Source organism: Onychostoma macrolepis, chromosome 04 (assembly GCF_012432095.1).
Source record: "Onychostoma macrolepis isolate SWU-2019 chromosome 04, ASM1243209v1, whole genome shotgun sequence".
Taxonomy (NCBI): domain Eukaryota; kingdom Metazoa; phylum Chordata; class Actinopteri; order Cypriniformes; family Cyprinidae; genus Onychostoma; species Onychostoma macrolepis.
The window spans coordinates 5,898,823-5,911,778 of record NC_081158.1 but is presented as its reverse complement, the minus strand read 5'-3'; the positions used below and the strand labels follow the sequence as shown (position 1 = coordinate 5,911,778).

Genomic DNA, 12,956 nt, shown 5'->3' with positions numbered 1-12,956 from the left:
AGTGCGATTGCGTCACGACGAAGGCTGCTGTAATTCAAAGCGACTTCAAATGCGAGTACATCTGATGGACACTTCGCACCCTACCGTATCCCAGAATCATTTGCGCGCAGATGACGATGGAATTTATATTCAAAGAACACGGAGGATATGAGAGTTCTGTGGGGAATTCACATTGAAATGTAAGCATTGTTTTCATTTACTCAAATACCTAGTTCAGACAGTATATGTTGTCATATGAAATACAAATCTAATAAGTAATAATTTATCTCTGAATCATATCTTTATGAATCATATCATAATCATATCTTTAATTCTATAACAGACACAAAATAAAAGAATAAGAATAATACATAAAAAATCTAATAATAAGTGAAAATAATAAAATGAAATTATGGTGCATCCTTTTGACAAGACCAGGAGGTGGGGATGTCATCTGTAAACTGTAAGGAACGGGGCTGGTAGCCATCCATCCAACCACCAGAGGGAGCTCTCTCCCGAAGACTGACAGTCTGTTTCTTCTTTGGTTACTTCCTGTTTGGTACTATATTTATGCTGCCTTCACGTGCTATCGGAATGATCGTAAATACGAGTTTCCTAATCAGAAATTGGACGTGAATGGCCTCTCAAGTTGTATTTACTACTGGGAAATTCAGAAATAATTCTGATACCCAAGTTTCCGAGTTGGGTGGGTCATAAACTTTAAACATGGTGGAGGGAACAACCATTGCTGCTGTCAATGCTGTTCTCACAACAACTACATCCCTTTGTCTTGTCGCTAAAGTAGTGTATTTATAGGCTAGATATGAACGATCATGCGAAGCATATTGTATGTTTTATAAGCAGTGAAATAAGCATGCATTTGACCGAAATTCCAGAATTGTCAGCGAACTGCATGTATAGCACAGTGAATGTTTATATGATTGTCAACCAATGGGATGCTACATTTTATTCTTTCCGACATTAAAGCACTTGAATACGACAAGCTCGTAATCACGACTTCATAAGTGGGAAATAGGAAACTTCCGATAGCACGTGAAGGCAGCATTAAACCATGTGGTCCTATATTCTCACTGCGAAGTATTGCCAGTTCTCACTGCCTTAGCGTTTTTCATCCAGTTTTTGCTCTATTGTTATTACCATTGTGCCTGCCTTATTTGACCACTGCCTTTTGGATTACTGTTTCTACCTTTTTGGACTGACTTCACATTTGCTTGTAACCAGGCTGTCTCACCTACTACGATGCAGCCTTGTGATTTGGATTTGTTTGCTGAGTGTTATTCCTGCATTTGGATCTTACACTGCCTCCATGTCGTCGCCTACGGCATCCTCACTTAAACTAATGAAACGGAAAACACACAATGGATAACACTGTAGACAAATTACCATCCAAAGTTGTATTATTCTACAAGTGTCTGAAAATCATATGACAATATATACCAAACATACTCGCATTATTGTCTTCCTCAGATGATGAAGAAACATCCATGATTGTGGAGACTTCGCATGGTGCCTAAATAAATATAATTGTAAGATTATTGAGCATTGCACAATGATTTATAGCACTTTGTAACATCCTCTACCTCACCATTGCAGTTCACCACCTCCTGAGGTGGTTAATTAGGCAGCCAAAAGTCTCTTTACCCAAATGGCAGTCACACTGAGGCTAATGTGCATCAATGCACATTCTTTTGCCCTCACATTTAAAAAAAAAAAAGAAAAGAAAAAGAAATGTGTGTGCCCCCTACTCTGGTTCTCCATTATGATAAATGCTGAGCTCCAGGGGCTTTTTCAAGTGATGCCAGGCCCACACACCCTCACTCTGGCAGGCATGAGAGTAGATTGATGCCCCCTTTATTTATTCCTTCCCTTGCTAGCTTGTACTTATTTGAACAATGCCTGAGACTTGGTATTACAAGCACTTCTGTTTGCCTCTTTAAGATGAAGTCGCTTTGGATAAAAGCGTCTGCAAAATGAGTAAATGTAATGTAATGTAAAATGTACCCCACTATTAAAGTGAACCCAAAGAGCCATCCGCAGGCCACTGCATCTCCAGGTGTGCAGGAAATTGTTTTAATTTGTCTGCCTGAAATACATTGTCTGTCTGTATTTGCAAAGTTGTATTCCCAAGCATTATGTAAGCAGAATAAGTAATTTTATAATAATGACAGTTAACTTATAGCTTTTTCAAACATGGCAGGCATAGCTGAACTCCAGTTGAACAGACAAACATGAATGAATATAAGGCCTGTCATAATTCACTGCTAAAGCTATGGTAAACATACTGTAACATTTATAAGATGGCAAAGGTCAGGAAAAATACTTTTGTTATAATGAAAAAAGAAAACGGTTGTCATGAGATCGCAAACAAAACCAGTCTTGATATAAAATGTAATGAAAACATGATTTCTCTTTATTTTATTAAAGCATTTTTATTATGAGAGAAAGTTCCCAGGGGAAAAACAAACATAACCACTATTTGAAGTGCAGTCAGAGATGTTCACAGTTTTTTTTTTTTTTCATGTCCATGACAGCAATCCTTTATCAGCTAATCTCTATCAGAGAAAACCTCCCTCATACTGAAAGAAATGAAGCTAGAAATATATTCCCTCCAAACAGCAAACAGCAAAACATGATAATCAGTACAAAATCCATACAGATGGTAGATGTCAATAAGCTAAAATCTATAAGGTCAAACGATTACCTAAAATACAACCCAAACAATATATGATGAATAATAAAAATATGAATAAATGAATCAAAAGATGAATAAATGAATACCATAGAATGGATGTATGAATACACACATTTATATGAATTAAGAAAAGAAAGTCAATAATAAATGTATTGCGACACAAGCTTTTGTGTGCTCTTTGAAAGCAAAGCCAAATTAAGTGTTCTGCTTTCCTGATAATCACCTCTCAGATAAGATACACACATGCACATATTTAGGCTTTACAAAATAATATCCCATACTTCCCAACAACAGAGTTCAATCAAACATCATTTCTAAAAAGTGCCTTAAAAGGCAGAATGCTCTGTTTTACAATACTTTCTATTTTGAGTAGAGCTGTTCTTCTCTATTTCTTTGTGAAGCATGCATTGGCCGTAAACACTATGGTTAGGCCCGGCAAAATGTTTCTGCCAGTATTTCCTCAAATTGCAACACTGTTGGGGATTTTGTCTGGGGACAGATAGCAATAGGCCAATGTTAATTCTTCATTCCGGCTCTTGATGATGTTGGTCACTTCATCTAGTTTCTTGCGGAAAGTTTTTATGGCTTCCTTCACTGGTTGCTCTGTGAAGTACATATCTGGATACATGCCTAAGAACAGCTGGGGGGGAAAAAAAGGTCTTCAGAAAACAGAACAATATTTTTCGTTCTTTTTACAAGATAAACTGACTCGCCTCTAAACTCCGCCCCCTCGGTTACTGTCAATCACTCAGACAAGCTTATAAAACACCCCAGAAAAGAATGTTCTCATAACATGGAAATATCTGGAAGTATTTGCCGTGTTTCTTTAAAGAACTTGTAAAATTATGTGGGAACATGATTAAAATTGCACTACAAATCAGAATCAATGCAAATGATTGATCAGCAAGTCATGTCACTTCATCTCATCAAAATAATTTACCCAATTTCAGCTTCATTTTATAAGTTGCACAAGATTCAACTTGTAATATTTTTTTAAAGATTTAAAAGAATAAATCAATATGATTTGTACCGCCAATTTGATTTTACTACATTTTTAAATTGGATAAAGGTGGCAATTTGTTATTGTGAACTGACAACATTAGCGTGAGTCAACAGAACTCTTCCTAATGTTGTTACAACTACATAATCACAATACTTTGAACTGTTTTCTTACTATCCCCTCAGTGACCTTAATCAAAACATTAATGATTTAATTACTTAATTGTGCCAATGCTGTACGTGATCCAGCAACAACATTTTACTCTATTTCTAAATCATTTTTTTTAAGATAAATGGTCCTTTCTATAACTTTTAGATATTTTAGTTCAAAACTATCCAGACACACGGGACATTGACCAACATTAGAGAAGAGCAGAAGATTGCCTGTTAAGTTTTTGTGCTGATACAGAATACAGGGTGTAAAATGTCATTTGTAACACATTCTGGTAGATTACTCAAGGTAAGTAACAATTACTAGATTACTATTAGATTACTTATTCTACACGGTTTTACATTTGAATTTAAAATGCATCAGTGTGGCACATAATACATAGTGTACTAGTAGACGTTTCATTCTCTACTAGGATTTATACTGGACTATAATAGAATGGCACTCCTAATATTTAGTATTTTAAATATGAAACAGCATTAAATTAATACATAAATATGCCGTTACTCCCCAAAAATGGCGACGTTTTTAAAGTGGGGCTTAGCGAAGGGTCAGTTAAATTAGTTGCACTGTTTGACTGAAAAATACTTGTACGTTGACAGTGCCGCAGAATACATTCACTGTAGCAAGCAAACAATTTACAACAATAAGAATTTGAAATGAATGTTTGCTTAAATACACCTCAAAACGTTATCTTTGACATATGTTTTTAACCCGTACACGGGTGCTCTGTACCCTCAGCTACTAAAAAGTTAATTCCCTTTCACATTGATTTAGACTAGACGGTTTCACTGTATTTTGATGGTCCCTTTAACACATTCTATTGACTATAAGTAATGTTGCACCTACATTTCTACTGACTCTCATTAGAGTGTTAGTAGTGTATTAGTTGACTGGTAGGGTTAGGGTTAGATTAAGTTGACACGTTCTTGCAAAGTTACTTATAGTGAGTAGAATATCTGTTGGGAGACCAACACAGTAAGGAGTTAGTAGATACGAAGCAGACAGTCTACTAATACTCTTATGAGAGTTTGCTGACATGTAGTTGCAACATTACTTAGTGTCAACAGAATGTTCAAAAGGGACCATCAAAATAAAGTGTTACCGACTAGACTGCTGCCATGTTCTTTACAATTTCAAGTGAAAAGTAGATGCGAATCAGTCATCAAACCTCTTTCTTCTCGGTCCGAGTGAGGGACCAAACTGTTCCCAGAACCTCGCTGGAACAACCACGGTCAGGCAGACTGTCCATGATATACTTCATATCCACTTGGCCCTTTTTTTGAGGAGGTGGCTTGCGCATGGTGGAAGGACTGTTGGGGATCCAGCCATACCAGTCAAACTGGAACATAAACTCTCACATATTAGCTTACAGATATTATCCAGAATTTTGCTTAGCAATTTTAAATACTCTTGTCGATGATATGAAAGTGTGTAACCTCACCTGTCCAAAGTTGACAGCAGCATGTTGTGCTGAAGCTGTGAAAATCACGACAGTCAGGTACTCGACCAACTGCTCTCGAGATTCCAGAGACTTTGGAAAGCCTGTGAACAGTGGCAGTATGCATTTAATTTGTGTACACTTTTAAAGGTGACTTGATACACACGATGCATATAGAATATATAAGATTACAAACAATCATCCATGCTTGCACAGACAACCATACACTGACATTTTGATAAGTTGAACCTGTACTCACTGTCAGAGTTATTCATGCCGAGGCAGGCATCCTTCACAAACCCTTGAATCTCCACATCTTGTTGAACCGCCTCATTGCTGTCATAGTAGATCATGACCACAGCAGAAACAAAGCTACAGAGAGATAGAAAGAAAGAAAAAAATACTCTGGATGTCAAACATTTTCACTGACACGTATGTGTACTAATTTGTACATTTGCACTAGTAGTATGGGACCACCTACCAGTTTATTTCCTTCCAGATCTTCATGCCATCGTCTCTATAATAGTAGTTGGGCACATCTTCCATTCCTCGAGCTTGTATGTCTTTAGGGAAGCACAGGGACTTGTAGGTTAAAGTCTCCATGGCATTTTGTATCAGTTTCTCCATCCCAGCTCCACTGATGCTACCGATCTTTGGACACCAAGAATACAGTTAATCTTTTGCCGAAATATTTTCAGGAATTAACTAGATTGTAAGCATTTATTTAGGCTACTCAAGTGACTCCCTATGGGAATAATGGGTGAATTTTTCATTCTGGTGGATGTTTTTGCATTTCTAGATATTCAAAAGCTAAATATGTATGTCTGTTTACACAGTCTATTAAACACCAGCTAACAAAATATAATGAAGCCTAAGTACTTAAAAAAGAGCATTCAGCAAAAAGACAGAATATCAAAAGCCAAAAAGTCAGGTAATCCTCAGTTTTCTCATAATGAAGGTTTGTGTCTTTAAATCTGTATCACAGACTGAAAGTATGTCTTGCCAGACAAGCACAGAATAATCAAATCTAAATAGAATTGCTCTGTATACTAGCAAGATGCTGTTTATGTATAGATATATTAAATTAGCTGTGAAGCTACCTTGCTGAAGACCCCGTCTTCACTGATGAGGTTTTCACGGGCCTTTGCATTGATTGCGATTGTGAAACGAACATGAGGCATCAGTAACTGTAAGAAGCAAATTATGCATTTAAACTTGTGCATTAAATAATAAAATAGGATATCAGAACCAGCAACCCGTCATCAATAAACTGACGTACATGAAAGGACATTCTCCAGTTATCATGACTGTGTATTGAAATACAGGTACCTTGTATATGGGATGGACGGCAGAAAGCTGTCTGTACATGGCCATTTCAAAAACCTCTGAAAACAGATGTGTCTTGAGAAGGTGTGTGACCAACTGGTGTAAATTGAAGTCAGAAGATTTCACCCACATCTTGGCAAGCATCCAGTCATATTCATTATCACTTGGGAAAAAAACTGGGCTCTTTTCCTCTGGGGTTTGACTGAGCTGATTCAGATATAATAAAGGCAAACAGGTAAATTCACTGCAAAACAGCATTTATTGTTTTCATTTGATACAGATTGTAAGACAGATACCTGAATGGCGATTGGCACAATTTGGTTCAGATTATTCTTGTACAGTAGGCAGATGGGTGCAGTCAGATAGCGCTGGCTGCTAGATGCTGGCACTCCCTTCAGTATTTCATAATCTGCTATGTAGATGTTTCCTGCCTGTAAACGTGTGTTTATAGGTGTATAGGTTAGAATAAACAGATTGTAGGTTAAAATAACACTGATATGAGTCTTTTATATAAACTCCAGAATGTGAATGACATCACAATACAAGCAAACAAGTCTTGGATTTGATAATTGACCAGCTGTTCAAGTGATTTATGTCTTACTGTTTCTGACCTGTAATTCCTCTTGTAGTGCGAGTCCTCTCTTCAGACAGCCCTCGACCATCTCATGTGTGACTGGAAATTTGTCTGGAAGCTTTGTGCACTTCCTGATCATGACAGGATTGCAGCCATTCAGAAACTGATAGCCAAACATGTAATCCTTATTCCAGTCCTGGATCACGTTCACTGTCCAGATTACAAAGGAGAAACTTGAGTCAACAGTCAAAGGCTTACAAGGTTTCCTACAAAAAATTGTGTTCGGATATATAGTTTTTGTTTAAAAGAAGAAAACAAACAAACAAGCATCTCAGGTTACGACTGTAACCATGGGTTCCTGAAAAGGGAACAAGACGCTGCATGGGAAATCAAACGCCTCTGTGTGATTTGTGATCTAGAGATGCCTTGTTTTGGGCACGGGAAAGGTGTTCTTACTGCTTGATAAAAAGCAGCACAGTACAACGGTTCATGTAATCATCGACTCCCAATTAGGAAGCGAAATAGATAAACATTAAGTCTGCTCTTCAAAGAATAGTATGTGCAAACAGCATTATATTATATTGTACATTAGTGCAGTGTGCGCATGTTAAAAATCAATTAATCAATTTGAAGTTTGTGACCAACGCACATAAACATGATTGCTTTATTTAGTGTTCATGTAAACACTACGCTTTCAAGAGGCGGTCCTTTAGCATTATAACTTCCGATGCAGCACAAGCTCCCTTGAAAGGGAACAAACATTCTTGACAGAGGAAGAAATAATCCAAACCTTGTACTGCGTTCTCGTTTATTATATGCCCAAATATTTGTCCAATATCTGCAATGTTTTCCCAGGACTCAGATAAACCCTCAATTTGGTCAACTTTCAAATACACAAACCTGGAACAGAGTGCATAGAGTTTAATTAGAAACATGAACACTATTTTATGGTACTGCATTGTGCAGAATTCCTTCTGGTAAACAGAGGAAAAATTTTGTAACAAATCAATGGAGCCTTTGGCCATGACACAGTCCCCAAACTTACACTTTCGCTAAATCCCAATACCACTCTGATTCTTTTTCTTCATCAAACTGAACTTCTTTAGGAAGTTCTTTCACTGTGGCATCTATGCTCTTAGGGAAGCCTGGTCTCCACTGGTTCCATCTTCAACAAGAAAAACAACAACATTTACTTGCACAGTTACACCAAGAATGATATTTAAAGGAGACGTTTTTTTCCAGAACCAGAACCGAGTGCCTAAGAAGCAAAGATTCAGCTCAGCATCCATTTCAAGTACTGTTCTTCCAATGAGTTGAATGGAAATCCTCCTTGTCTAAGCCCAACACATTACTTTCTATCTCAACTAATGGTCTGAGTTTGGGGCATGGCAACTAATGAGTTTTTTAGCAAGGTAGGGGTAGAATTCACCATGGCAAATAAGGCTTGCCAAACATCACAGAGAACTCAATAAATCTAGCTCCAAATAATTAAGTCAATCATAATATGCATCTTAACATTTCTGAGAAGAATCATTGCACATCATCACTGTTTTAGGAATACATACAGCTTCCCTTAATTTCTTGTTGATGTGATGAGCTATTTGTTAGATGACATTATTTGTGAAAATGAAATGCGAGCTGGCAAAAGTCAAAATACCCAGTACTTGTGAGCATGTAAAGTTGGTGATCTGAGTATCTGGATCAGTTACAACCAAAAAGCAATTCATTTTTAGGCATAGAAGAATAAACTTTATTTGTGAAAAGGCCAAAACAACAACTGCAACTGGGTAAGCGAAGTCACTTTCTCTGCAGTGGTGTCTTTGTCAGTGTTACCAACTAATTTTCAGGGAAAGTTGCTAAAGGAAGGTCGATTTGTTGCTAAAAGTTGCTAAATGACTTTGTGATGTCATTACGTAATCACGGTGCAAAATTGTCACTACATCAAATCTCAGTCAAAAAATATATTTTATATATGTTAATTTAGATTTGTTCGTAAAATAATATAAATGCTAATATAATATTAAAATATAATTATTTTTAAATACAAAATTGAATTATTGTTCAATAATTCAATTAATTAATAAACTTACAATTATGATGATTAAATTTACAAAATTTTTATATTCTTATTAGTTAGTAAACTAAAACTACACATTTTGAACAATTATAGTTTTAAACAGTGTATTAGTAGTTATTTAGTGTGCTCCACTCTAAGTAAAGTCTGTAAAATAGGGCACAATCTATGTTAATATATAGGAATTTTCCTTATTGATTTTTCACAGGTTTTTTTACCTGCATTTTAAATTACGTATTGTATTTTGTGTTTTCGAGTGCAGGGTTACAACGGATAATATCCTGGAAAATTACTATATAATACCTTTTCCATTTTTCTTACAGTGTACTAACTAATCAACAATCGTAGGTACAAGCTACTAACAAGGTGTATCATAAATGAACAATGATTCAATTATTCAACTATTATTATGATTATTAAATTTAACAATTGCAAACAGCAGCTAACTTAATGTTAAAAGATGTGTGTACTGCTAAGCATCTTTAATTTCCTCTTTTTACGTAATTTAGATGGAAAATGCATGCCTTTTTATTGTTTGAGTCACTTATCAAAAGTTGCTAAAAGTTGCCAAATAAATATAAAAAAATAGCTAAATTTGTTGCTCGGTGCTTTTGGAAGAAAAAGTTGCTAGGGTAGTCTGAAAAGTTGCTAAATTTAGCAACAAAATTGCTAAGTTGACAACACTGGTCTTTGTGAAATTGGCTAATTGGAAACCAGAGAAATGTTGGCCAATGTAATTAAATAAAAGTTATTTTTACCCCATTATAAATTTAGTCCAGAAAAGGTTAATTCGTCCCCTGCCATTTTTCTTCCACTGACCCCAGATTACAAACTAATTTACATGGTACGGGTGAATTTTTTCTGAGTAAAAATATTTTCTGGTTTTAAATGGTAAGAGACAGATAACCGATATTTGTGTCAAGCACACTGAACTGTATCTAGGGACAAAAACAAAAAATCTCTTTCATCAAACCTGAATATTTTCTGTCTAGATTCCAGTCCATCTTTTCTTTGCTCTTGAAAAGATTTGGTATCATCCTGAGGCAGTCGAGCTAGATGAACACATAAAGAAATAGATAATACACATATAACACATAGAAAGGACAGCATTTAAGACATGACTCAATCACAACTGAATTTTAAACATAATAATAATAATAATAATGCTTCATTAAAAACTGGATAATGAATAAAGTGAGTCTGAGTCACGTACCAGTGCCTTCTCGGATCATCACTTCATTTTCGTCCACTAACCAGCAATAACAGGGGAACTCAAAGCAGTCTCCAGAAGGTGTTTGCACTGTGATATGCTTACAGAACCAAGGAGAATAGATGCGATGTTTCTGCTTTTCAAGTTTCACCTGGACAATGTCTCCAATGTTCTTCTCCACATGGATGTCAAGGGAGATCTCCTTAATGATAACATTTATTAGACATGTTATATGTGGGGGAATACAACAACAAACAAACTAACTAACAATCTCTCCGCAGACTTTGGTAAAGAGAGATTAATCCTAATTGTGCCACTTTTCTGCAGGATACCCAGGGTTTATCATTTTATCTCACCACTGCGACGGGGCAATGCCCGCGGATGCTCCCCTTGGTGCCAGCCCTGTTAGTATGGCAGGGAGCATCAGAGCAGTAGCAAATATGAGAAATTAAAAGTGATTTGGAGACTAGTCTAAATGGTTAAACACCATTAATACAATCACTTGACCAATAGGTGGCGCTGTGACCAAATAGATGTGTTGTGGTCCATGTGGGGTGACTCTAACGCATAAAGTTAAGTGTCAATACGCCAAAATGTTGTAGCAATACAGCATCAGATTTAGTTGATCAGCACCTTTTTTTTTTTTGTAAAAATTGGGCAAATGATCTAGAAGGAATTCAAAAAAGCAGGTTTTTCAAGAAAGCTCAAAACAGCAAGTTCAGCCGGCTATGGTGTAATTGGTATCATTGTTCTCGGCATGTCCCAAAGAATCTGACAATACCGGTCTCACGACAATAAACAAAAGTAACAGTTCAGACTGTCTTCTGTCTGTGTGCCAAATTCATAAATTTCCTATGTATGGTTCTATGGGCTGCCATAGACTTCAAGAGGAGAAGACGAAGAAGACCAAAAGGTACAACAAGTGCCTATGTAACTTTAGTGCTTAGCCCTTAATAATAAGAACAATAGGGCATTTTAGAAAAAGTTTAACAACATGCAAAGCATATTAAAATTCAAATAGTAATATTGAGTGGGAGGATGTTTGGAGGTTGACTGGGATGTACTCACTAAAATGTATTTTAAATGAAAGTGCAGTTATCTGAAAAGCTATTGTAATAATGTTTAAGCATTTGAACTCTGGTAAGAACAATAAAACCTTAATAAATCTATTTATTGGGAAACACCATATTCAAAAGCAGAAATGGGCAAATACTAAACTCAATATCCACTGGTATGAAACAGAATTGATGCAGAATACGGAGTTACAATACCTTAGAAACTAAAAAGCAAAGTGTATATTTTGAATATTTGAAACTTACTACAAATACATAACTTTCATACATTCAAGAAGACAAAACAAAACCCTGGAACACTTCCTTTACAATTTCCGATTGGATTTTTCAGATACATATAGAACAAATGCTGTAAAAACAGATTGTCCTATAGTAAATGCACAATGTGCAGAAGGTAAACCGTAGAGATAACCTGGACCTTCCTCTTTTATAGACAGAGTACGCATCTCATATTGCCTTTTGGAGGCAGAGACTTAACTAGTTCTGGAAGTCTTAGGATGCGGTTTCAAGAATCGTTTCCCAAATACACAACAATTGGACATTCCAATTCCACACACACACACACACACACACAAAGGTGCTGTATGTAAGTTGTTTGACTCTTCTTAAACCAAAAAAGAATATGTTATTAGATATTTAGGAAACACGTTACATTTACATGGCTGTTTCTCTGAAAAAATAATGCTATTGCTAGTAATTCTACTCTGAAATATGCGTTCCAGAGCAGAATGGCTGGGATTTTCTTCAATATTACATACTGCACATTTAAAGTAAATATAATCAAGTATTTGAAGTTCTTACCGTTTTATGAATAGAAGACCAGTGATTCAACAGGGTTCTTTCACTGCTCCGCTTCTCTGAGTCCATCAGCGTCAGGTAAATTCTGTTCGTTGTCTCAGCAATCACCTCTCTACCAGTATATACAGTCACCTTGTAGGTCGACATTGTGCCTGTGTGGAAGGATCTACAATCTCTGGATCCTCAGCTGTATTCCTACTCAAATTTATATGAAGTTCACTTCCGACACATATACATTTGCTCCACCTCCTGTGGCATTATAATGTGGGTGTGGACCACCAATCCAAAATGTCATGTTAATACCTGAATATGTGCACTTTATCACATTTCTCAACATAGAGATGAGTATTCCTGGTATTCCAGTGGTCCTTAAATGTGGAGAAATATGTGACCCTGGAGCACAAAACCAGTCTTAAGTCGCTGGGGTATATTTGTAGCAATAGCCAAAAATACATTGTATGGGTCAAAATTATTGATTTTTCTTTTATGCCAAAAATCATTTGTATATTAAGTAAAGCTCATGTTCCATGAAGATATTTTGTAAATTTACTACTGTAAATAGATTTTTTTGCACCCTCAGATTCCAGATTTTCAAATAGT

At 36.2% G+C, this 12,956-nt stretch overlaps 1 protein-coding gene across 1 annotated transcript; it reads right to left on the bottom strand.

The window, feature by feature from the left end:
* Positions 1 to 2,837: 2,837 nt before the first annotated feature.
* Positions 2,838 to 12,503, bottom strand: LOC131538449 (polyunsaturated fatty acid 5-lipoxygenase-like). The gene is made up of 14 exons (XM_058772326.1): positions 12,360 to 12,503; positions 10,489 to 10,687; positions 10,249 to 10,327; positions 8,247 to 8,366; positions 7,992 to 8,101; positions 7,239 to 7,411; positions 6,924 to 7,058; positions 6,631 to 6,834; positions 6,402 to 6,488; positions 5,783 to 5,952; positions 5,561 to 5,673; positions 5,305 to 5,405; positions 5,032 to 5,202; positions 2,838 to 3,332 (listed from the first exon to the last, which is right to left on the bottom strand). The coding sequence occupies exons 1-14, from the start codon at positions 12,501 to 12,503 to the stop codon at positions 3,153 to 3,155; spliced, it is 1,986 nt and encodes a 661-aa protein (XP_058628309.1). The 3' UTR covers positions 2,838 to 3,152.
* Positions 12,504 to 12,956: the final 453 nt, after the last annotated feature.